This window comes from Haliotis asinina, chromosome 12 (genome assembly GCF_037392515.1).
Source record: "Haliotis asinina isolate JCU_RB_2024 chromosome 12, JCU_Hal_asi_v2, whole genome shotgun sequence".
In the NCBI taxonomy this organism is placed as follows: domain Eukaryota; kingdom Metazoa; phylum Mollusca; class Gastropoda; order Lepetellida; family Haliotidae; genus Haliotis; species Haliotis asinina.
The window spans coordinates 40,960,995-40,988,761 of record NC_090291.1 but is presented as its reverse complement, the minus strand read 5'-3'; the positions used below and the strand labels follow the sequence as shown (position 1 = coordinate 40,988,761).

Here is a 27,767-nt window from a genome sequence, read left to right as displayed (position 1 = left end):
AACTCATCTCTGAAGAAACACTGAGCAGCGACTTCAAGCGTTCCTCTGAACTATATTGAGAGACCAGGATAATAAACACCCAAACGACAGGTAGGTAACTGACTTATATATGCCATATATTCTATTTAATCGCAGCTTGGTAGATACAAACTCACAGCTATCACCATGGCAGCTTATAGTCATATTGCTGCATAAAGCGATGCTGGTCTCATCGGGTGTTTCCTTCCAATATTCATAATTATTATAACAACAAACATTTGTTTTATGCATACGTATTTTATTCATCATTCTATAATATGATCAAAACTGCTTGGAGAATACATGTGTATTGTAACCATACTTAAAAGACTTCTAAGTCAAGCTGTCTTCCCCTAGTCAGTGTTGTTCAATACCGTCACAGTTACTGTCACAGAGTTCATTTGAGGAATGAATTGACACGTGTCAGTTTGAGAACATTAAACATTTGATTTAAGTTGCTCAAACCGGGTCACACTTTTAGTTCTAAATTGTGTTTCAAATCCACTGGTCCTGAATGTAAATCTTTCTAATGCCAAACGAGCATACAATTGGAATTTAGATTTGATTAAATCTGTTGGTTGTACAAGAAATATGATAAATGGAGAATGTGAAAAATAATAAAAAATAAATGAATAACGTGTTGGTTTCAGTATATCTATATAATATTATATATCTCTTTCAGACTGATCAAGACGTCAGAGTATGGGGAACTCGGCAAGTGTCAAGTAAGTTATCAATTATTATCATTATCATTTTATCACGCCCATTTTCTTTGGGCAATATATTGAGTCCATCCAGGGTTAGTGTCAAATAAAGAATTGTTTGTACTGAGAATGGTAGCTGTAAGGCATTGGATTGATTAAGTTGATTCTCATGTGTTGGATTATTCAGAACACCCAGAATCATTAACTCACATTTGACTATGAAAAGACATTGGCGGAGTCATGGAGTCATCAGAAGTGGGTGAAAGCTGACTATCTTCGAGGCTAACATAACAGATTACATTTGTGAGGCGCCACTGCCAACATTATCAGGTGTGATATAAAGAGACATAATGTCAACGTTCATTTGCAAATATTGGTATGCTAGTATTCCTGGAAAGACGTGTCTGGGGGTTGTAGCGGTGCCTAAATCACCAGGTCAGCGCTAAATATGCAACGTGTAGTCACAGAACATTGTCTGCTCTGTCAGGCATTCGTACGTTGGCGTAACACTGTCCCAGTTTGTCATATGCGTGATATGTCTGGTTACCCTTTCTAGCACGCGAGACGCTTTTATCTGTTGTGTCCAAGATATTCATGGATGGGTTCAGCGCCTCGACCTGGGCAAGACCCATCTTAGTGAGTTTAGTTTTACGCCGCTTTTAGCAATATGCAAGCAATATCACGGCGGGGAACACCAGGAAATGGGCTTCACATATTGTACCCATGTGGGGAATCGAACCCGGGTCTTCGGTGTGACGCGCGAACGGTTTATCCAGTAGGCTAACCCACCGCCCCTAAGACCCATCTCAAGTTCGTTTGGTTTGTATACCGGACAAGGCTGAATGGGATACGGAGTTCTAAATAGAGGCATAATTATATTTACTGGAAATCATTTTTCCGAGTAAAACAGGTTATATGTGACCAGGACACACCAAGTTAATTACAGAATGTACTACTTGTCATAATAGCGACAAAACCCTTTTCAGTAAAAACAGTAATAAATGAGTGTGTGAGTGAGTGAAGCTGTGTTTACGCCGCTTTTAGCAATATGCAAGCAATATCACGGCGGGGAACACCAGGAAATGGGCTTCACATATTGTACCCATGTGGGGAATCGAACCCGGGTCTTCGGTGTGACGCGCGAACGGTTTATCCAGTAGGCTAACCCACCGCCCCTAAGACCCATCTCAAGTTCGTTTGGTTTGTATACCGGACAAGGCTGAATGGGATACGGAGTTCTAAATAGAGGCATAATTATATTTACTGGAAATCATTTTTCCGAGTAAAACAGGTTATATGTGACCAGGACACACCAAGTTAATTACAGAATGTACTACTTGTCATAATAGCGACAAAACCCTTTTCAGTAAAAACAGTAATAAATGAGTGTGTGAGTGAGTGAAGCTGTGTTTACGCCGCTTTTTGCAATATTCCAGCAACATCACGGCGGGGAAAATGGGTTTCACATAATGTATTTATTTGGGAATCGAGCTCAGGTCGTCGAGGTGAGCGAACGCATTAACCACTAGGCTACTCCACCGACCCAACAATAAGTGAAGAGTACCATGAGCTTGTGACTATTGATCACCCTCAAACAATGACGATACGAATTGTTTTGCGTAAAGGAAACACAATGTAATTTGATTGACGGGCACGTGCTTATTCCGTTAAGCGTCAGTCGAGTCTATGGATCCTGAATACATAGATGCAGATATTAGGCACTTAATGATCGAGGATGGTGCCAGAAAAGCACCATTTGTGTGATTGTGTAAATAATTGACACGGTTTTATATGGAATCAGTTTTGACATCTACTGATAATCCACAGTTTTTTCATGGTATGTTTATCTTTCCTGTGTTTCCTATCCGTCATTTATAACACATTACAAATGTTACTGTATGAGTGAGTTAATAGTTAACGTCACCTCGGCAATATTGCAGCCATGTCGTGACGAGTTACTGTATGAGTGAGTTAATAGTTAACGTCATCTCAGCAATATTGCAGCCATATCGTGACGAGTTACTGTATGAGTGAGTTAATAGTTAACGTCACCTCGGCAATATTGCAGCCATGTCGTGACGAGTTACTGTATAAGTGAGTTAATAGTTAACGTCACCTCGGCAATATTGCAGCCATATCGTGACGAGTTACTGTATGAGTGAATTAATAGTTAACGTCATCTCGGCAATATTGCAGCCATATCGTGACGAGTTACTGTATGAGTGAGTTAATAGTTAACGTCACCTCGGCAATATTGCAGCCATATCGTGACGAGTTACTGTATGAGTGAGTTAATAGTTAACGTCACCTCGGCAATATTGCGGCCATGTCGTGACGAGTTACTGTATGAGTGAGTTAGTAGTTAACGTCACCTCGGCAATATTGCAGCCATGTCGTGACGAGTTACTGTATGAATGAGTTAATAGTTAACGTCACCTCGGCAATATTGCAGCCATGTCGTGACGAGTTACTGTATGAATGAGTTAGTAGTTAACGTCACCTCGGCAATATTGCAGCCGTATCGTGACGAGTTACTGTATGAATGAGTTAATAGTTAACGTCACCTCGGCAATATTGCAGCCATGTCGTGACGAGTTACTGTATGAGTGAGTTAGTAGTTAACGTCACCTCGGCAATATTGCAGCCGTATCGTGACGAGTTACTGTATGAGTGAGTTAATAGTTAACGTCACCTCGGCAATATTGCAGCCATGTCGTGACGAGTTACTGTATGAGTGAGTTAGTAGTTAACGTCACCTCGGCAATATTGCAGCCGTATCGTGACGAGTTACTGTATGAGTGAGTTAATAGTTAACGTCACCTCGGCAATATTGCAGCCATGTCGTGACGAGTTACTGTATGGGGGTTGGCGAATACGATTACACATTCTTAAATGTAGTCGTCCTATATTTCATCTTGAAATTGGCACTTTATGTCACAATCATGCAAGAATAGCACACACATGACCAGTTTTAAGGAATATGCTTCAAATTATGTTGTTCTGAGTTCCACGGGTCGATCGATATCCGTTGTTGAACTCTTTACTAGCTCAGGCACTTTGTAAACAACCTTTACTATTCAGGAAAAGCATACAAAAGTTAGAACTAGCATGGTCGTAGAATACTTTGAGCTGAAAGTCCGTAGCATTCAAGTATCGTAATTTGCCAAGTTCAGATATGTACAGATAGTATAGATATGCATGTGTATGCTTGTCAATCAAATATGAATCTATATGTTAACATATTTCCAACGCGACAATGATCGTTGATAATGCCAAAGTTATAACTAGGAACGGTCGTCATCACTGTCGTTTTTGTTGTTGTTGACTTTATTTTTGTATTGAAATGCCGTCGTTAATGAAATGCCGCTGCTTAGTATATTATCCTTATCCGAGTTGTCAATATCATTGGGATAACCTTCATCGTCTTTGCTTCATCGTCATCACTTAAATCTGAGGCGTTGCTGATGCTGGTGTTTTGTACTGAAATGCCGCTGTCGTTACCACCGATATTGTAGCTCCGTCTGTTCAGATATATCATCAGGCCACCTCCGTGTTGCAGTGGTTAGAGGAGAGTGGGAGGTCACGGGTTCGATCACAGGCCGCGCTATACCAAAAGACCTTAAATTATGGTACTTTTTGTTCCCTGCTCGGCTTTAATGAGTAAAACAAGAACTGGTCGGTATAGCCAGTAGAATATGGCATGTGGGGTATTCATGCATAACCGCGGCATGGCATCTCAGTGAGCTAGCACTGAAAAAAGCTAGGCTAGTATAAACAGAAACACATACACACGCCTGTATGTCGTCATATGACCGAAATATTCTCAAATACGACGCTGAACTCCATTTCATTTCACCTCAGATATGTCATCACCGTAGCTTCACTGAGATACATCGTCAGCATATCGTCAGTGCGGTCGTTGTCTTTACTGTTGTTGACATCGTCCATCGCAATAACCATTCCGGGAATGTGGAATTTAACGGCACCCGGAGACCATGCAACATTTACCATCTTTGCACTTTGCTGCACTGAACGATTGCGAGGTTAAAGCCTCGCACCTGGTTAACTTGAAACCGACGGAATAGGATTGAGTCTATTACATTGTGCCTTTACATTTTTTATCATCATTTGAAACCAGTCAGCTTGGAAAAAACGCGTTGAAAAACAAGCTTGGCATGTCTTGGTCCCAAGGGTGATTTCGTACAAGTTAATAAATAATTCAACTAGTAAGGAATTTGAAGCAAACACTCCAACGGTGTACGCATTTAGATATTTCTGTATATGCCACACTGTTGGTGTAATCGATTCTTTTCATTATTTATAGAGAAAAAGAAGAAATTAATTACTTGACATTGGCACTTTATACATAGCCGATACCATACGGAAAGTCGTAAGAAACCTTAGACAACCCATGGTCGTTGAAAACGTATGTCTCTAAGTCACTAACATTCAGACGTCGTATAACTGTATATGATAAAAACATATATGTGCGAACATATCAATGTGCATATTTGCAACACTTGAATACTTCAGTTGGGGATCGGCAATATAAACACTAGTGTGTTGGGCCACGTTCATGCGGTTACCTCACGAGGAAATTAAAAAAACAAACACATTTCCTACAGTCCTAACAAGCAAATGAGTGAGTTCATAATAGGCCACTTGTATTTCTAGTGAAGTAAAAGTCGGAAAAAGGAGCCACTATTGAGGCAGGGGAATTTTCCCGACGGAAATTGTTAAGGGGAGAATTGAAACACTGGTACATCCAGGTTCCTTTACCTCAGTAGTGAAAAGTGTGGTACTTTATCTAGAATATCTACGTGAGGGGACTGTCTCTTCATATTATGATTGTGTTTGCTTGGAGTTCCAAGGGGTTAGTTGCTGACTATATCTGTCTACAGTCTCGACGGGTGGTTTTGTGCATTGAGTATTTCAAGTTCCAAATGGTCAGTGCACTATATCTAGCTGGTATCTCAAGGGATAGTACTGGCCTGAAGGGGTTGACCTTACGTTTATTGACGTCCCAAGGGTTTAGTCTGGAACTTCTAGTGGTAGTACTGGCTTGACGGACTTGCCTGTACCTTCACTTGAAGTCCCATGGGTTTAGGCTGGATTCTCTAGTGGCAGTATGCGTTTGACTGACTTGACTGTACCTTTACTTGAAGTCCCATGGGTTTAGGCTGGAATCTCTAGTGGCAGTATGCGTTTGACTGACTTGACTGTACCCTTACTTGAAGTCCCATGGGTTTAGGCTGGAATCTCTAGTGGCAGTATGCGTTTGACGGACTTGACTGTACCTTCACTTGAAGTCCCATGGGTTTAGGCTGGAATCTCTAGTGGCAGTATGCGTTTGACTGACTTGACTGTACCTTTACTTGAATTCCCATGGGTTTAGGCTGGAATCTCTAGTGGCAGTATGCGTTTGACTGACTTGACTGTGCCTTTACTTGAAGTCCCATGGGTTTAGGCTGGAATCTCTAGTGGCAGCATGCGTTTGACTGACTTGACTGTACCTTTACTTGAAGTCCCAAGGGTTTAGGCTGGAATCTCTAGTGGTAGTATGCGTTTGACTGACTTGACTGTACCTTTACTTGAAGTCCCAAGGGGTTAGGCTGGAATCTCTAGTGGTAGTATGCGTTTGACGGACTTGACTGTTACTTACTGTAGTTGTTTATCTACGGGAAGAACTTGCTATCATCAACTACCGTGTTCCTGTGTTCCATGAACACGGCTGCACGTGGGCCACCTGACACATCCTTGGAAGACATTGTGTACGTGCCACAACACGTACTGACGAGGGGCGGTGGGATAGCCTAATGGTTAATGCGTTTGCTCGTCACGCCGAAGACCCTTGTTCGATTCCCCACATGGGTTCACTGTGTCAATCCCATTTCTAGTGTTTCTCGCAGTGGTATTGCTTGAATATTTCGTAAAACTCTCAACTCACACACTGACGTAGTGCACTGCTTAATCTTTATGAAACCAGTGCACCGGTGCATTTCAAATAGACTTGGATGGCACTTCTCACAGTTCCAGTCTGTGTTTGTTTACTCATGATAAGTTAATCTTCACAGCAAGGTGCTCTCCAGCTCAAGGTGTACCAAATAAAGGAAGTCGTTCAACCATGATACACTTTGAGTTCATCCTGTATATCTGTTTGAAACATCCTTTTCAACTAGACGAGCTGCTTTGTTCCGTGTTGATGTGCTGGGGCGTAATTTGTGACGCACAAGGTGAAACTTATTTCCACGATTTCCTTAGAAACACAACACAACTTGAAACAGTGTTGCTCATTGAATGCACGAGGCCTTGAATATCTTAACATGTTAAAAATCAATAAAGTGTTAGGTTCTTTTGCTTGAGAGTCAAGAACAAACGCTTCCTTTAAGAATCGTCGTCCCCCAAGGTATATTGATGTGCTTTGTACAATCTCTATCTAAGTTGTCAATATCGTTGGAATAATCTTCATCGCCATATACGTCAATGGCACAGCTGAAATATGTCGCCATTAATATGGTCTTTGCTGTTGTTGATGTCGTTATTTTGATGCTGAAATGCCGCCGTCGTTACCAGCGTTGTTACCGTTCAGATAACTGTGTCTATCAGATAATTGTGTCTACATAATATCCAAAATGCATCTTCGGCAATGTCGCCATAGCTGTCGTTGATGTCTTCATGTAGTTGAGGTACATCGTCACTCTTATCACAATAACCATCACCGGCATGGCACTTGTTATTGCCGTGCCTGGCGCTGTGAGAGCAGGCTAGAAAACGAGGATTGCTAGTGAATTTAATACGTCAGTGGGTTGGAGGCATGCTTCCTCACCGTGTATGCACTATGAAAACGGCATTAGTTCAGACTTGTACACAACCATGCGCTCGCGTATGCTTTCATACATAATAATAATGAGGATTTCCTGGCTAGATATCCTGTTCAAAGAGCACAGTCTTATAATTATTACCATGGATAACCCAAGCTGCCTGCGCTAGAATAGTCTCGCTCCTCATTTCACCGAATGCCCATTTTCTGCTGGCTGAACAGAGGCAATTCTGAACAAACTCACCTGCCTAAGGTGAGACCACATGTATCACATGTGCTCGTTGTGGAGCAGGACTGAAATCCAAGAAACTCTGAGAAGTCAAGCTGTGACACGCGGTCACCCATCCAAGACCTCTCCATGTCCAACGTTGCGGAACTTCAACTGATTTGTGACCTGAGCTCAGTGAACAGTAAAACATACTAAAAGGCCCATAAGGTCATTGACCATGAACAATACTTTGAACCCCTTCCCACCAACCACTCACGCTTATGTGTCAAATGTACCGTTAACGTTCAGCTGCGGTCCTTACTATACCACCGCAACTGTGTACACAAGAGAAAAAAAAACTTCGCCTGGATACGTAGATCTGTGTGTTGCTAATGCAAATCATACTTGCCAATCAAGGATTTTACGAGCAAACGATATCGACTTGAACTTTTAGACCATTGATTTCCCATTCAACAAAATGGCACTTCACATTATCGATCGGAATAAGAAAATGACATAATGGTATAGCATTGACAATAGACACTTGAACACCTACATGAGGTTTTCGTTTTCAAACTGTTCTATATTTAAAGAAAAGAACACATGTAAACTCAAATTGAAAAAAAAATCGGACAATAATGTTCTTAACAAATTAGATCGTTATACAAACAGGTCGCTGTGTATAATGTATCTTATCTATGGCATCACTCTGGCAGCAGTCAATCAGCATACACTGGATTCTCATACTGAAACTATACTACTCAAAAATAGAAACGCAGAGCGGAAAATTGTTATCAATTCACACATGTAAGGTACAGTAATACAGGGCAGTCATGCAGAAAACCTGTATGAACATCAAAGGTGCAATGCTGCAAGAAACTGTACGTCACAAATGACAAGTTTTCCAAGGTCAAGGTCGCAGAGCAGTCAGTATCTTGTGTGGCCACCATTAGCATCAATGGTTACTTGGCATCGGCGTCCAAAAGGTTGGACCAGATGAGTTGGTCCTCAAGGCCAGGTAACGTCTGTGGCTGAGGATCACGTAGTCGCACACGACGATCCAATTCGTCCCACAAATGTTCAATAGTGTTAAGATCCGGTGATTGTGAGGGCCGATGATGAATCTGAACGTTATTCTGTGCAAGGAAATCCCTGGTTATTCTTACTGTATGCGGCCGAGCGTTATTATGCTGAAAATGATGTTCTGGCGGTTCATGAAAGGAAGGACATGAGGCCTGATTCCATCACGGTAACGTCGAGCTGTCAAATTGCTCTGGATCTGAATGAGATGTCAGCCCAAACCATGACACTGTCAACACCAAATCTGTCCTCGTACTGTGCACAATTTGCAGCGGCGCTTTCTTTACGAAGTCGATATACACGTGCTCTTCCGTCGGGATGTCGCATCATGTAACGTGACTCATCACTGGAGATAATAGTTCTCCACCTTTGCGATGGCCATGGGAGATATTGGCGACACCACTGTCTGCGTTGTTGCCGATGTTGTCGTGTAAGGACAGGTCCTCGCAAAGGTCTTCTGAAACGAATACCAGCCTCACGTAAGCGGTTCCTCACTGTCTGATCAGAAATTGTTCTGAGTCCTGGCACTACCGATGCTGTGGAGGATGGTGAACCTGTTCCGCAAATATCGAAGCCTTGTAAACCTGCCCTGAGCGGGCGTGGTCACACGGGGTTGACCTGACCTGGTGCGATCATGTGTTGACCCTTGCTGGTGGTAGCGATGCCAAGATCTTGGTATGGTACTCTGTGACACATTCAGTTGACTTGCAATCGCAGACTGAGACACCAACAAACTGGCACCACTTCTGATCGCCCAAGGTCGGGTCGTCCACGTGTGGCGTCACAAGCAGAAGGAAGACCGTCAAATCGTCCTACGTCACCTACGTGACAGATTTCTGCCGTCTACACGAACCAGGGCTGAGATGCGTATAGTCGACTGTCCCCACAGACCATTTGAAATCGGTTGCGGGGCTGCCAGACTCCATTCTCGACGTCCATATCGTGGGCCAATATTGACGCCGTTTCATCAACGTCACCATCTGCTGTGGACCCAACGTCACCTCCGATGGACCCAGAGAGACTGGAATCAAGCCATCTTTAGCGATAAATCGACAGATTCGGAGGCGGCAGTTGCATGGTGTGGAGTGCTTTCTGTGGAAACAAATGTTCCCGACTTCTGGTCGGTCGTGGAAACCTCACAACTGCTGCTTAATGGTGCTCACCCCTGAACTCGTTCCTTTCATGGCGGCTCATGGCCCAGGTCTACAGTTCCAGCATGATAATTCTCGGCCGCATACCACGATGTTGACACGACATTTCCTTCAAAACGCGGGAATCAACGTCATGGACTGGCCATCGAGGTCCAATAGAGCACGTGTGGGATGCACTTGGGAGAATGCTTCGTGGTCTCTGGAACCAACCTCAGAATTTGCAGGAACTTGACTAGAATCCCCAACCACGTGTTCACAAGCATCAGGCAGTCGATGAGGAGGCGGTGTTTGGCAGTGGTGAATGCGCGGGGCGGCCATGCACGATACTGAACTGAGAAATTTCGAATTTTTATTCTTGTGACTTGACATTCTGTATATCCATGTTTTGGAACGGTGGTGTAGCCTAATGGAACTGTTTGTGGCTCTGTCAGTGTATCGAGTACATCACACAGATCTCAGCAATGAAATAATAACAATTTAACCATCTTACCATCTCTTGTTCTTTTATAGTGCCCTCAAGAAAGAATGTGAAGTTTCTTTTTTGACTCAGTATAGTTCGAATTGCTGAGTGCGGAGTCAAACAACAATCATTGTTTTGATCACCCCTTGGCCAAGAGCAGATAAGAATTCTCTTCCCAACAGATGCATGTTTTACGTTCAGCCAAGTCGTACATAATCAACTTTTGTTGGACAATATTGATATTAATATCTAAAACACTTCCCTCCTGTCGAAATGTTATGGACAAGTGTTGATAGATATAGATCAACTGGCGCATATTTGGCCGTGGCTACATCACAATTAAAATCAAACTTAGTAGAGATTTTAATCTTACCACTTACTTCATGCTGGGTAGATACTTTGTATTGGGTAGATACGGCCTCTGGAATTGCAACATTTGAAAAATTGATAATGACAAACGAGTTGAGCTACAGGGTTTTACCTCAGGTACACTTGTTTGAAGAATCCCCAGGAACTCACTCCTCTCTTGTTACAATGCTAGCTCCCAATAGTTTATTTCCCGACTTACATCTCCTCGATTCGCATCCTACCAAGTGAGTCCCCTCTGACCGTACGATATTCATCCATCTCCTCCACAGACACCCATACAGATGATTCCTCTCTCTACATCCTTCCCACATCAGCGACTTGTCTCCCCTCACCTCCTAACTGTTATCCTCCTCTGTGTAACGTGGTCTTTTATTTTCTCAATTCCCATATACGAGTTTCCTCATTGGTGTCAGAAAACTTTACTTCTCTCACAGGAGTTCCCCAACCCCAGTGACGACCGAGCCCGAAAACATCCCTTCAGAAGAGGTGAATGAGTCCATCTCCCAAGCCAGCTTCTCATCCCAAGAGGTCTCCATTGACCCCTCCGTGTACAGTGGACCCAGGTGACCAACACTGCATTTACACTTACCAGAGGGGTACACAAAGCCCGTTTTGTGGAAGCCGCGGTGGCTGAGCGGTCTAGGTGGCTGACTTTATGTGCTGGCGATTAGGTGCCTAACTCTGGGGGTGCGGGTTCGAATACCGGTTGGGACTGAACCAAAAAAAGTATTAGAATTTGGTAGAAGGTGTAGTCCCACATATGGCATGCTGAGTGCTCCAGGCCACCGTGCTATAGCTGTAATATTGCTGAGTGCTCCAGATCACCGTGCTATAGCCGTAATATTGCTGAGTGTTGCAGATTGTCTTGTTATTGCTGTAATATTGCTGAGTGCTCCAGATCACCGTGCTATAGCTGTAATGTTACTGAGTGCTCCAGACCACCGTGCTGTAGCTGTAATGTTGCTGAGTGCTACAGATCACCGTGCTATAGCTGTAATATTGCTGAGTGCTCCAGATCACCGTGCTATAGCTGTAATATTGCTGAGTGCTCTAGATCATCGTGCTATACCTGTAATATTGCTGAGTGCTCCAGATCACCGTGCTATACCTGTAATGTTGCTGAGTGCTCTAGATCACCGTGCTATACCTGTAATGTTGCTGAGTGCTCCAGATCACCGTGCTATACCTGTAATGTTGCTGAGTGCTCTAGATCACCGTGCTATAGCTGTAATATTATTGAGTGTTCCAGATTGTCTTGTTATTGCTGTAATATTGCTGAGTGCTCCGGATCACCGTGCTATAGATGTAATGTTGCACAGTGCTCCAGACCACCGTGCTATAGCCGTAATATTGCTGAGTGTTCCAGATTGTCTTGTTATTGCTATAATATTGCTGAGTGCTCCAGACCACCGTGCTATAGCTGTAATGTTACTGAGCGCTCCAGACCAAAGTGGCCAGCCTTTCTCATTTTTGTCCTATGCATTGTGCCCTGGCAAAGTGCGGACTGGAACATGCACGACCGGTTCACTAAACGCTACCCCTGGTACACCTACGAGAGGGCTTGGTCGCCAGCCTGGGTGAGAGATGCAGAATTCGGCTACTCGTCTAAACATCACACGATCGGACTGCTATTTGAAGGTAGAGAGTACTGTTATTAGATTCCATTTAATTCCTTTTCTGCTGGAGTTCATCTAATGCCCGTGGGTCCGCGTGATCTTCCTGTAAGTGCCTTCGGAATTTTGCAGGTTTGGCAGTTCATTTTTTCGACGGAATCGATATTTTCAGACTAATGTCATGTTGGATGGGGTTGTCGTTCTGTGCTAGATATGTCCGTATAAAGTTTCATCACGTTTGTACTTGTGTTAAGTAAATTATTGTATCGAATTCTTCAGACCAGAAAATCATTTTTGCCGTTTCATTTGGAATGTCTCTCTCACCTCTGAATTATCACTTACCCAAGAAAATACTGAAATAAAAATAAAATGTGAGAACGATAATGGTTACTTATCAAAACCATAAAATGAAGAACACTGTTAAAACCTCCGACAACAATCAATCACTTTGTCAGTGGTGCTGACGGTTGATGATGACCTTTCCTTCTTCAGAACTAGCAATGGCGGAGGTGGACCCGCACCTGTTGGAGGAACGCCTCCATGTCACGGGGGTCAACCTGCACATCAAGGAGAACTCAGAGGCCCACCACACAAACCTGTACCAATGTACGGGGGACCAGCGTACACACCCTACCAGGATGAAGCCAGAACTGGTTATCCGTAGAGGACAGGAGTTCCTTATGACCCTGCTCTTTGACCGTCCCTGTAACCCAAAGCAATCTGACCTCACCTTGATCTTTAACCTCGGTAGGAGCAAACCTTTGATTTTTTATTATTATTTGATTAGCAAAGAGTAATGCGTTTACAACACATCAAAGATCCATTCATTTAGATTCATGTGGAACGGAAACATAAATGTTATATGGCAGCTCCTGTGCAATTACTATTAGTGTCATCTTGTGAAACGATTAACAGCAATGTTGCTACAGCAATGTAGCAACAACAGCGGAATCAACGGGAAAAGGTCGCTTGGGCTAGAGGCTGGTTCTATGTTCAAATATTCAAACTATTTATGCATTCTGTCTCAAAGAAATTCAAGAAAATATCCACTTAGGTGTAAGTAATTCCAGTGTGCTCGCTTGTAGCCGTGTGGAAGTGCGTTATAGTTCTTTAGCGGTGTCGAAGAAACGCATGACGTCAGGGACGTAGCAAACGTTTACATGTAGGCCAAACCAACACAAATATTGTCCTGATAAACCCATAGTCTTAAGGCTGCATTTAAAAATTAAATGTTTCACGGGCACATTTCTTTCAAAAGAGAAGAGGGCGGTAGAGTGAGGAGGGATGAACACATTTTTATTTTCTGTCAGAATACAGCTTGGGAAGTTAAGCTCGTGTTAATGAGTTATAGATTCAGTCACACTCGTTCTTACAGACACTTACTCTTATAGTGGACAAATGGATGATAGAGACGCGGCCGTGTTAAAAGTATTTTTTTCTAAAAATGCCAATACAATACTGTTGCGCACACAAATAAAAGTGACGCACCGATGCCCGAGAAACATTTCACGTTTTTATTTAGCCTAATCAGGCCATATTATAGATTTGATTTACGATCGTGAAATTCTGACAAGAAATACTACTTGAAGGTTTTGCTATCCTTGAAATGATTATTCACTACTGAAGTCTTTGCGATATGCGTTAACATGGTATTGTTAGCAATTAGTTCGTGATAACTGGATTTATTACTTGTTCTTGTTCTTCTGGAAGGTGAAGACTACAAGCCGCACACAAAGCTCACCGCCACCTTGAAGGTGGAGGTTGGAGCAAACACCTCCTACAGTCGCACCAAATGGCACGCCACGTGTGTGGGACAGGACGCTACCTCTGTCACCCTGGCGATATTTGTCCCAGCCACCACACCGGTCGGTGAGTGGGAATTCAGTGTCACGGTAGCCGTCGACTCAAAGGAGGACGACTCCAAGGTCATCTGGCAGTACAACCATAATGAAGGCGTCATCATCATCTTCAACCCATGGTGCCGAGGTGAGGTGATAAATGTTTCAGATTTGACTGACGTCAAAGCCCTCAGTCGAATCCAGACACAATGTACTCATATGCAGAGTTGAATGTCATTTATTTTTTTTCACAATAGCGGGTGCATGATGCTAATGGTTATCGTGCCGTGTTAAATGGCTGATCTTATCCTTACTGTATTTCAACATGTCTCCTAAACAGAACGGTTGCCAACGGGACTGTAACAAAGACCTCCTGATAGGGACAAACGCTGGTGAATATTAACACCGACACTGCCACCGACGGTTACTCATAGACACTAACGCTGAATTATGGGGACAGATAATGAGCCATAAAGATTCATAATAAACGGAAGACAAATTCAATAACATTTTGTATGAACTGGATGAACGACGGATGGTTGTTTTAACAAGAGACATCGTTATTAAATACAGGACTGCTACCATCAGTATGCTAAAATGACTTCCACGTTCTAATTCATCGACATCATTGTAACAATAGCCACGCTTTCCTATAATTGGTTGCTAATGGCAACCAAACATCTATGAACGGATATCCCTCTTAAGTGTGTCGTTAGGAACACGTGCAACAATATTACATCGATTCTCTATTAATTATTCGAAAGATTAAGTATTCATATTTGCGTATCGTTTTATTCAAAGAAATAAATTTAAATATTTAAGCAACAAAGATAATTGAATCATTGAAAAAATATAGCATATTTATACTTCTCATAAAAAGTTTAGGCTCACTATATCTTATGTGTGCATGTGTGGTTACAACGAAGATGAATTTCTCCACTAACTTGGGGAAACCAAATGCAAACCGTATGCAGATGAATTGCGCGAGGATCATGCGTCATATTGCTCGATAGTGTGTGCACATTTCGTGCATGTGAACAGCAGCGTTTTGGTGTTTTAGTTTTGTTAAACATTTGCCAGGTTTCACTTATTTCTATTACGTATGGAACTCATGACGGTAAGCATTTCAGCGTTTCGAATTTGTCTCAGAATACATCAGTTCATGTCTAAATAGCACCTTTAAACAGTATGGACTATTTTGCAAAATTTAGTTGAGGAAAAGTGAGCAAAATGACTAGCTACATTTATACTAGTTAGTCTAAACTTTTAATGGATTGTGTATATAGCGCATGCTCAAGGCGCTGGTGTGTTTTTCCCCGCAACGGTCTGATGTCAGTTTCAACGGCACGTCTTATTATCAATCTCAACTCCCTGGGGATACAACTCTTGTAACCACTAGGGGATTCTGTTTCTAATTCCTCGATCGTGACCATCGTCGGGTCCTGTTTCAGAGGACATGGTGTATCTGGAGGATGAGGTCTGGCGGAACGAGACGGTTCTGAACGACTCAGGACCTCAGTACTCGGGTAGCGTCTCCAAAATGGCTGCATGTTCCTGGTTCTATGGCCAGGTGAGCTATTGATTGCGCGGTTATGCGGATATCGCTCTATGTGAACACAATATCAATTATGTGATTTGTATTTTTGCTTAACGCTATATTCAGCAGGTATTCCAGATATATGGCGTCGGTATGAAAAGAATCTGATCTTGAAAGACAATCTAGTGATCAACAGTAAGAGATTCGATCTGCGCAAGTGGGATAGGATTCCGTGCGACCACGCGACCCCCGTTAGTCGTTGGCTGAGAGAAGACCAATTTTAATGCGGAATACGCGCAGTCTAGGAGTTATACTCGCTGTTTGTGTAACTTTACATCAAGCATACATTTGAAGGTTTACTTTGACAGAAAAACTACAAATCTAGCTTCTATTTTGTCAAACATAGATGTAGGGTCTTCTTTGCCCGTCAGTTTGCACTGCAGCACCATCGAAAAATATAATGCTATGTTAATGTATCCGACATAACCAACAAGTCGTGTGTATTGGACATGTGTAAAGATTTAGCAGTCATTTTACTCCATATTCTCATTTCAAAGTCTTCAACAAAGATCATGTTCCATGATGTTTCAAAACTGCAACCAAAAGCAGTACCACCAAAGGATGAAAAGCGGATGTCCGGATAGGGCAGGCTAGTATTTAAAGCGTTTGATGCCGAAGACCGGGTTTCATTCCTAGGATGGGTATAGTGTGTGAAGACCATTTCTGGTGGACCCCGCTATGATATTGTAGGAACTATATCCTCTCACAAAAAAGGTAGTAGGTGTTTATATGAGTGAACATTAAAACACCGTCAGAGCCTAAATTTAAAAAAATGTCTGTCTATGCGTCTCCAGTTTGAGGACGGCATCCTTGAGGTGGCCCTTCATCTGGTCAGAAGAGTGTTCGGGTTCGAGGCTACCACGACCATGGGGAATGTGACAAGGGTTGTCAAGAGACTCACACAAATCGTGAGTTACACTGTCGGTATCCTTTTATACGCTTCGTTTGAATAGTAACAATCGTAAACAATAGTATAAAAAGTTGCACATGACTGTAGTAGTTATAGTAACAATACCACCGCCAACAACGATCATCAAACAATGCCATTCAACGGAAAATTCAGCACCAAGGGAGAGAATCTGAAATTGCATGTTATTGTTGCGCGAATAATGTATTAGTGCGCATTCACATTCTCAGCTCCCTTGGGAACATACAGCGTGTGTTTTGTCCCAGTTTGTCCTGTTAATGTGCGTACAAAGACTGCATACACAACTAGGTACATTTCACATGTAAACATGTGTCATGGATTTCAGAAAGATTGGTGATAAATTCGATTGAAAAGAAAGGGTGGCGTAACCTGAGCATAATGGGATGAACTGATCGATGATTACTCGTTTATCTCATTTACTCCAGTCAGAGACAGCTTGACTGATATCAATGCTTTGATCAATCAGAATTTAAAACCTGCTCTTCCAGTGTGAAAAGGTCCATAGACTATTGGGAATCGATATGTCAAACTCTATGGGGTGAGTTCAGTAATAGCTGGGTCTTGGATGGGGGCAAAGAGACATGGGAAAGGGGTGTGTGGGTGTGGGTGTGTGGTTGGGGTGGGTGTGGATGGTGTGAGTGTGTGTGTGAGAGAGGTTTGTGTGAGTATGTGTGTGGTGTGTGTGTGTGTGAGAGAGAGAGAGGTTTGTGGGGGGGGGGTTGGGGGTGTGTGTGGATGGTGTGAGTGTGTGTGTGAGAGAGGTTTGTGTGTGTATGTGTGTGTGTGAGAGAGAGAGAGGTTTGTGTGTGTGTGGTGTCTGTGTGAGAGAGAGGGAAAAGGGGGGAGGGGGAGGTGGAGGGCAGCGGGAGGATGGTGATAGGGTAAGTAGAGTTTGTCTTGGTTATGTTGATGACGACGGAGTGGGGAGGTACCTTCAGGCCGACAATCGGTTCCATTTGCTCATTTTAGCAACTTCTAGAAGTCGGCATGGCGCAACGCTTTGCGCATGGTATGGACAGACAGATTTATTTCTGTAGTTCTACGCCAAAGGCCCCTAATACATAATGTACACCGTGTTGTACAGGCTAAATTACATTAGTGCAGCTCATAATAATTATAATGGACAAAACGTTGTAATATCAGATTTGCCTCTTACTTTCTTTGTATGATTGAGGAGATGTCAATGATAAATTAATGTGTTTATGGTTTGCAGGACTTTAACTTAGTAAGGTTGTCAAAAGTTCGGTTAACACGTGCACATGAAGGAAGTCATTCTTTTCTGATATCATCATCAATTCTCACTGTCTCACATACTGAAATGTTTACACTTTATTTATCAATTTTATATTTATGTTTCCATATATTTATATTTATATAACTATTTATATTTTATCATTCCTTTATTTAAACGATCTGTGAAAAGTGTTCACAAACAAGAAGTTCTTTTGCAAAGTATATCCAGTAAATGAGGAACTCGTCATGAGCATAAACCACCCCGTTATGGCAAAACAATGGGCGTTAATTACATCAAAGGACACCCCGGCAAGGCGGCCTGGCGCACCTATATGCATTTCCATCACGGGGTGGTGATTGCAATCGTAACTGGGATAGAGAAGAAATTTGGTCGAGAATGAGGGATTATGGATGTTGTTATGGGGGTACGGAGGGAGGGGAGTATCAGGGAATCAGGGGTGGCACTATGGAATAGGTTTGGGTTGAGAAGAACAGGTTTCGTTGACTTTATGAAAGCGGAGATGTTCATGGTATATGTTTGTAAGACCCAGTGATTTTTGCCTCGTTAATGTCAGTGTGAATGTAGTTCTCACTGAAATGTTTTTTTTAAAGAAGGAAACAATTGACTCATGTGAAATAACCATGATCGCCAGGTTAACGCCCCCGAAAACGATGGCGTGCTGGTCGGCAACTGGAGCGGAGACTTTGAGGAAGGGACGCGTCCCACAAAGTGGAATGGCAGCGTTAAAATACTTCGTCAGTATATGGACACACACGAACCTGTCAAATACGGACAGTGCTGGGTCTTTGCAGGTGTACTGATAACAGGTGAGTGAGTGAGTGAGTTACATGTTGATGGGAGCGTGATAGAGTGCTTGGGTGTGTGCATGAGAGTTTGGATAACTATGGGTGAGTTAGTTTGTGACAGTTTTAGTGACAGCACAATTTACAGCTTTACAAAAGACAAACATACAGTAACAATACCGGGGGATTGAACCTAGATCCCGTGTCGTCACATCTACAAGCTGTATCTAAAAACGAAAGGTGTAGAACTGCCCATACGTTTTTCATCAACGGTTATTTCATGCTAGCCCAGTAGCAAAGGTTTTTATCTCTTCAGTGTGCCGGGCCCTTGGTATTCCGTGTCGGGGCGTTACCTGTTACAACACCGCTCACAACGTGGACATGACAAGCCTCAACGTTGACTACATCCAGGTGAAAGACGAAAGCGGTGACTGGAGTGACATCTCGGATGACGCCGTCTGGTAAGCAGTATTTCTCGTAATACATAAAGGGGTATTGGTTAATACCCCATTCGTCATGCCGCACTCAGGAATATTCCAGCTATATGGCGGCGTTCTGTAAATAATCGAGTCTGGACCAGACAATCCAGTGATCAACAACTTGGGGATCGATCTGCGCAATTGGGAACTGATGACATAAGTTAAACAAGTGAGCGAGCCTGACCACCCGATCCCGTTAGTCGCCTCTTACGACAAGTATGGTCGCCTTTATGGCAAGCATGGGTTGATGAAGGTTTATTCTACCCTGGACCTTCACGGGTCCCGGGCAAAGAAAAATATACAGCTGAAAACAGAACTTGATCTGAATGTTAGAAACGTCAACATGGCAGAGGACATTTTCTGAAATACTGTAGACTCAAGCCTCAAAATACTACTTCGATACCGATATCAACTACATCAACACTGAATAAACACTTCTTGTTTTGTGTCGTGTCGTGTTTAACTACTAGTAAACATTACTATCTTTTTGTCCTGCATTTTATTTCCAATAACGTTCGTTCTGTTTATGGTGTTTTGACAGCACGTCAGATATTTTATGTCTTGTGTGCTTAACGTGGGTGTGTCGCGCTCGGTGTATGTAGCCTGTGATTGTATTAATCGCTGCCAGCGGTAAATCGCTGTTGACTTTGATTGTTTTTATGGTGTTACAGACATGTTCGAAGTTATGGGTATTGAACTTCAGCCCTATAAATCAATTCAGAACTGCTTAAGTTTCAATGCTGTGCGTTCTGTGCCTTATCTTTGGGTAAGTGGGTGAGTGAGTCAGTTCATGTTGATTGAAACCAAGAATTATATGCCAGGCGAACCAGTTTGTACCCGCATTCTTTGAATCAAAAACAAATACGACAAAAATGGCAGTTTCTTAAGAAAGCTGTCCATCATATTCTGTTAAGAGAAGATAAAAAACATTTTAAAGAAGTTTTAGTAGTCAGTTTTACCTTTTTGTAAATACAAATTCTAGCTGACCAACTCATCACACATTTAATCGTTCATCGTCTGTTCACTGGCACTGAGACCCAGCACATGCCTATCTCCTCAGGTCATATCACGTTTGGAGTGAGGTTTGGATGAGACGACCTGATCTTGACGAACAGGGAAACTACGATGGGTGGCAGGTGGTAGATCCTACTCCTCAGGAGCGCTGTAATGGTAAGCTGGGGGCAATGCCCACCCTGAATCGCAGAAGATCCCGATATTGCTTAATTAAGAGCAGACCAGGGTAGATCAATAGTGATCCTAGTGTTGTTTAATCAAAAGTGTATAGTCATATGCGCAGCTTTCGCTGAGAGGAAGATCGTCCCATTGGCGTAGCTCAGATTGTCAATCTGGAGAAAGCTCAGTTACTTAGATTGCCGTAGTATTGTGGGAATATTATGTGCAAATTTGAAACATGATTACACAATGCCATTTAGAAAGTGGTCAAATGTAACATATATTACACCCTCAGAGTCAGGCACCTAATCGCCATCACACAAGGTCAGCCGCCTAACCCTCTAAGCCACCGCGACTTCCAATCCCGGGACTCAACTAAAAAAGTACAACAATTTGTACTTGAAATGTAATCCCAAACACGACACGTTACAAATGTAAACAAGCGTTTCCCTCTAACTTTATATTGTTTGTATCTCATCATATGTGGTAAAGCTTCTTTATCGTTAAAAATAGACGTCCCATTTATGTCACAAGGATGCTAAACGTCAGTATTTTCTGTAATGGTTGATAAATATGTGAGGATTCATCACTTGCACATCATTGCGCAATAGTTAAGAATTAATGTTTAATGTCGCCTCAGTGACATTTCAAATACCAAAGACACTCTTGGTTTTCTAACCTTGCAGGTATTTACACGTCTGGGCCCTGCCCGGTGAGAGCTGTCAAAGACGGAGACGTTCGTGTAGACGATGATGTCGGCTTCATCTTTACGGAAGTGAACGCTGACAGAGTGCAATGGAGAGAAAATCACCTCACAGGGATGCTGGTGGAGTGTGCACGGAAGAAGAACATGTAAGTGAGATCGATATTAGCAGCCCGAAACATTCCTGCAGGCGACTATTGGCATACCCTATGTTAAGGGAGACGCTCTCTTGTTCTTGAGGGTGCTCTGGTGTTGAGTGGAAACCGTTATAACTACAAAGAGGGCAGATGTTGGATAAAGAAATATGGGAAGTGTATCTAACTATTATTGGGTCTACATATAGATTTGTGTAAGCATTCGATATCCTCGGTTGAGTAATATCAACATTACCTAACCCGAGGCCATCCTGTCATCGACTTCGTGTTCTTTCTGGTCGTGTGGTCATTGTGGTTTAAAAAACCGGTTATAACGAACTTAAAAGAACCAATGATTTTACTTCGCATAAGACGTACTGCTTGACAAGCATTTGATGAGCAGCGCAGTGAAAGCGTTTCTGACAAATAGGCAGGGCAAGTAATCTGGAAGAATACACATGGTTGCTACAGGTAGATTGGCGATTAAGCACGTGCAATACATGCTGACCGTGGCATGAAATCAATGCCGCTACTGTTTAACACGTGTCTCGTAGAACGATTTAGTTCAGTACAACATCATCACGATACGATTCGCACGAGGAAATGGAACTTTTCAATATTTAGACGACAACCTGTTTCCCTCTTGTTTCAAATGGAATGTTCTGGAAAACGTCCCCATGTATGTACATCGGGGTCATTTGTCAGGTCACGGCTCACTCATCTAATACCTGTCAAGCAGTAGTACGTTCCATTGAAATACACAGCGTGTGATCGAGACGAAAAATATTTCGTTACATCAGGCAGTCCGAGCGTGTTCGATAGTAACGTAGTTTAGGATTTTGCCTGCTATCTGTTAAGCTGAAGTATCATTGTTTGTCATCTTCAAACATGTATCATGTATCATGTATCAGTGGCGGTATATGGCTGTATTTGACATATTCCATTTCTTTGCTGGCATTATTCTGATTGTACAATGTTTGCATTATGTAAGAGAGGATCAAAGTCAGAATGTCAAATATTTTTCACGAACAAACGCCAGCGGATTGGAATGGTACTGACTGCAATGTGGCCGTGATGAGATGAAGCTCTTTCCCGACATTCCGATGTAGACTACGCGTCTGATAATGGATGTAGAGTATTTGTGATTGGATACAGTGTATCTGTCAATATTCAGGATATTTTGACCCAGTTCTGTTGTGACTGATGTCCTTGATTGTATATCCGCGTCTTCCCCACTGCCTCTGCCCTTTTGTTTCAGCGCTGGGAAAGAGATCGTCACTCATCAGCCCACAGGGCGGGCCTACCGCGGGGCATCAATGAGGAGCTACGGCGGCTCCCAGAAGCTTGAGAGACACGACATCACCAACACCTACAAATATGAAGAAGGTACAAGGTTGACCTCATCCATTTTATCATCATCAAACAGTTCATTACCTATCTTGACCCTTTGAAGCTCCCTACTGATGTTACGAAACCACTTCCATCCTTCCAATCTTCAAACGAGAATAGATTTTCTCTCGTCCAACAGAGCAATTTGATTCGACAGCTGTAGAGCACCAAACGAATCGGGCAGTGAACGAATCTGTGGTAGTAAATGGCACATTGTTATACAAAATTGAACGGGGATTATAACACACAGGGTCATGACTCTGCCGTTAGTAATATCTACAAATTTCTCGTTGTTCTTATAGTCGTAAGTTTGGTACTTCTCAATCTCCTAACATATGGGAGGGTAACAAGTTTCCTACCAGGAATAAAGCCCTTCTGACATTCTTGCAGTGTTGGGGAGACAACACATTCTCCTGTTTATATACTCTTCGAGTTTTCGGCAGTGGTCCCAAGAAGACGTCTGGACTGTGTCCAGGTCAAAGTAATTTCAAATGGTAAAACGAGCACTGAGACTGAGGTTCTTGCTTATGTGTACAAAGCTGAAATTGAACAAGGTCCATTTAGAGTTTAGAGAAACGGACTGTACCTTTGTATGGGGATGTGGGCGCACAAACCACTACACATTTCCCTGTAGATGGACGGTGTACTGTCGATGTCACCTGTTGATGCTGGCATGATCTACGTTGCGTCTCTTTCGTTTCAGGGTCGAAAAAGGGGGCGATTGTTCTTCAGAAGGTGGAAAAAGCCTTCCAGAGTCTCATCGGTGTCAACAATAACATCTACAACATTGACAACATCATCAAGGGTAGAGATGTAGGATTCATTTTCGTATATTCTATTTACAGATACGTGTAAGGAGATACACCGAGTTGATCGTCCAGGTTTAGGCTCTGATCTGGAGTAGAGTCACCAGCAATTAAACTTATAAGTTATGAATTCCATCGGAATTTCATTTGCTTGGTCTGTTAGCATTTGAAAATATTGATATTATAGTCGAAATTTGTATTTGTCATATCTGAGATAATATCAATAATATTACAATTCAATTGTTCTTAGATGGAATACTCCTAATAGCCTATTATTGTGATTTCGCAAAAGTTTTCAGGTGCTTTTATCATTCTTATTTTCCAGGAAATAGATATTGAAATTGAAGATATCAGGGACGTCTTTGTAGGTTTCGACTTTCAATTTTCGGTGTACGTGACGAATACTGGAAAAAATATGCATTGCGTCAAAAGATTGGTGTTAAAAGTCTTGCACAACACTTACTTTGGTGCCATCACGGGGCAAGCTCAAAGAAAGGAATTTGAATCTTTACAGCTGAACCCCGGTCAAAGTAAGTCCTCAATACTTGCTACTACAGTATCACCATAGGTTCCAGCTTATACAAGAATGGACGTAATATAAATCCTGTCATTAACGTAAAAGAGCACACCACACAGAAATCGTTATTCTGCTATCAATATTTCATGATCGCTTATATTCCACACAAAGTAACGAATGAGTTGCCGTTCGATATAAACTGTATGTGCCTTCGATCTATTTAGGTGAGACAATCATCATGAAAATGGACGCGGATGTTTCCTGGATACGTGGAAAGGACGACCTCCACTTCATCGTCCTGGCTGTGGCCGAGGTCGACGACGACGACGAATACCCTATCACAGTACAGAAGTCATTTCTTCTCCGACAGCCTAATATTAGACTCCGGGTTCGTTTCTTATATTACTCCAGCGTTTACTTCCACTGAAATTTGCGCCGATGTTTGTTTAAAGCGTGATTAGTCGTACGACCTTGACATTGACATAATTATTTCTTTGTTGTTATTTAACGTACTCAGCAATAATCCAGTTGTATGGCGGATGTCTGAAAATAATAGTCTGTACCTGACAATCCAGTGAGGGTCGTTTTACGTAACTGGCATACATATGTCAAACAAAGCAGCGATCTTGACCACCCGACAATTATAAACCGATCTCAATGGGACGTGACATAATTTATCTCACTTTCGAAGCACATTCATACATCACATCAGCACATCACATTTCCCATTTCAGGGTCCCACTTCCTGTCAGGTAGATGAGGAACTAGATGTGGCCGTGACCTTCACCAATCCACTTCCGGTGACTCTCACAAACTGCCACGTGGATATTGAGGGCAGCCTAAGTTGTCAACATCCCACTCAGGACACATTCGCTATACCGTGAGTGCTATTTCCCCATTATAATGCGTAATATATACCTCTTAAACAAACTCTGACAAAAATTTAAATCAAGTTACATCCATACAGATGAAACATTTGCAAAGGAATGGAATAAATTGTCACATTTTCCTTAATTTCTCTTCGTCATGTCTCTTTCTTTGCTTCATCATTTGCACTCTGTCAATCTTGTAAATCCAATATCCCGAACCTTTTAATGGTGTACTAACGTAAAACACAAAATATGCTTCGTCAGCGCTGATCAGAATGTCGTATCATAACAGTTTTGTATTCTGCAAGTAATGTTCGATGTTTATCCTGAACACTAACTATCCCTGTTGTTCTCGTAGGGATATCGCCCCTGGATCTACATGGAAATCACTGCTGCGTATGAAGCCCCATCAGTATCCTCGGAGGAAGCAGGTGCGTGATATCAGCATCGGACTTGAGTCCACTCAGCTCAGGAACATCACTGGCTACTACGCAGTGAATCTCACTGACGAACAATGACCATGACATTCGCGTGTAATGTTAGACAATCCATGAGAAGTATTACATGACCCTGACGCTCTTGTGTGACACAGGGTTCGATTTAAGAGATGTTAAGCTACGTGCACCACGTGCAACCTAGGATAAAGACCTAGATGCACAACCCAATTCCTTTTTACAACGTGGTGTGTTAAAACGAGGTTTCTGTGCACATAAACATATCTCCGTGATGTAGTACCCAGGAAACCACAGCAACACAGAGGTACAGATGATCCCTTTTTGACATAGCCGAGACGTGTCTAGGAATGGCAATGTTTCGGCGCCATAGCTGTTCCAAGTTTAGAAGAACATGAGCCGACAAATTTATCTTTATAATGTTAGATTTATTGTTGATTTATTTCACACAAATTGCACCCTGTTCAAGTTAGACACATAACTTGGTTCGAGTTCAAGTAACAAAGCACTAAATCGAGTCCTGTCAGAGTAATGAGTAACCACCGAGAACAACCTTAAAACTAGCAAGGTGGCAAACTAGCAACTAGTTAAGATGGAATAGATTGAGAAAATTTCGCACGTGTGTTTTCGGATGGTAACTCTCGTGTAGCAGGACTAATCACAATGAATTTCTTCAGGGATATATTTCATCCCAAATACGCATGCGTGATGACCTCTTCAGAAAGCCATGCCAAGATTCAATCGTCTCAAAACCCGTTCTCCTCTCTAACAAACATGAACCTGTTTTACCTTAATTATTATCACGTAAGAATGATCGTTGTTATCTATCGGCCCGTCCTCAAGAGTAGTTGTCTTTTGTCAAAGGGACGCTACTCTGACTCCAGCCTGAGAGACGTCACGTGTGGTTTGAGTCTGCTTGGGCTGTGATCGGGTTTTCATGACTTTCAAAGATCAGAGTCAGGTCTGCATACAGCGAAATACTGAAACCAGGACATATTTAATGTAGCTGTTATTAATCTGTGACAACGACCCAAAAGGCACGTTCACAATAACAGTAATCAAAACGGACCCTGCTCGGGTAGGCTGAGTTTGGATAAATTGTTTCGCCATATATGTATCGAATGTTGCTGAAACTTGAAAAAAATGCCTCTGCAACAACCCAGTACCAGGCTGGTTTTGCTATTTCAAAATAATATTGCTCTGGAAGTGATAACATCTATCCTTGTAACATAACAATAATCTCGATGTTTAATTTAACTCGATCAAATATTGACAAGGTGACGCCATGTTCTACAAACGGCGCAAGATAAGTAGTCATGCCACATATTAATACATGTACTTCAGACACCCGGAAATGACGCCAGTGCCTTTTATACAATGCCAAGTTTGGAGGAGAGCCCTGCAGTTATTATCATGGACACCCGGTGTTCATCGACTATTTGAATGACACAAGCCTCATCTTCTGCCAAAATATATTTTTTGAAACAGGACGAAGTTGGTTATATTAACCCGGGTTGAATGTAGTCCATGATCTGTATATATTTGTATGTATCTGTGTATCCCTAACAGCAGTTAGAACGCTGTGGACTCGCATCGAGCCCTGTATACGTCACAGTACATGTGAGTCATCGCATTCTGCACACATTGATAGCAACATACCAACGCTTCAGGTTTCCGGTCACCCGAGACTAATCCCCTCTTGTGCACTACATGCGCTTCAAACTAGCGTCTAAACTTAATATTCTGTAATTGATGATAGAGTAATTCCACTGACAGCACGGCCACTGAGGGGGTCGGGCTGGTTAAATAGCTTTCTGTATATATGCTGAAATCTAAGCTCATGCACAGGTGGGCGCTCCAGTTGTGTTATTTGTGACACATATAACGACAGTATATGTAGTGCTCCATGGACAGATTGACTAGATCTAGTCATACATTGACCATGTACTAGACCTAGCAATCTAGGTTATCTTTAGTTACCTAGTACGTCTATCTCATATGAAGTGGTTCAGCTTGGTGAAAATATATTTTGGTTAGAAATGTACATCGTATTCAGTGATGTGATTATTCCATGTGTATTTACTCAAGTATCACGTTTTCACAGCAAGTGGTAGAATAACTATATGTCCTGGTGAAATTCACCGTCTGACGTTTGAGGTCAGCATAACATGCCTGACCAGCGACATGGCTGTGGCTGTACCCTATCTATTTATCTAGCTAGCTATCTAGCTATCTGTCTGTCAGCTGTTTATCTATCTATCTAGCTAAGTATTATAATGACAATGCACATGAATTTTCTTGTGCTTCTGCCCTGGAGGTGTGTTTCACTATTTGTGATTACATGTATGAGCGATGCAGCTATGTTGAGTAAACTGCTTCTCGTATCAATAACTTCTATGCAATAAACTGAAATGGTGAATAA

The 27,767-nt window shown here is 42.4% G+C and overlaps 1 protein-coding gene across 1 annotated transcript; it reads left to right on the top strand.

Annotated features, from left to right (window-relative positions):
• Window positions 1–27,767, top strand: LOC137259046 (annulin-like). Its single transcript, XM_067796754.1, has 18 exons — window positions 1–90; window positions 701–743; window positions 11,245–11,373; window positions 12,309–12,448; window positions 12,916–13,170; window positions 14,134–14,409; window positions 15,713–15,831; window positions 16,653–16,766; window positions 18,673–18,847; window positions 19,140–19,284; window positions 20,363–20,472; window positions 21,162–21,327; window positions 22,571–22,698; window positions 23,405–23,514; window positions 23,833–24,037; window positions 24,249–24,412; window positions 24,759–24,904; window positions 25,252–27,767. Exons 2-18 carry the CDS (start codon window positions 721–723, stop codon window positions 25,409–25,411), a joined length of 2,565 nt encoding a protein of 854 aa, XP_067652855.1. The 5' UTR covers window positions 1–90; window positions 701–720; the 3' UTR covers window positions 25,412–27,767.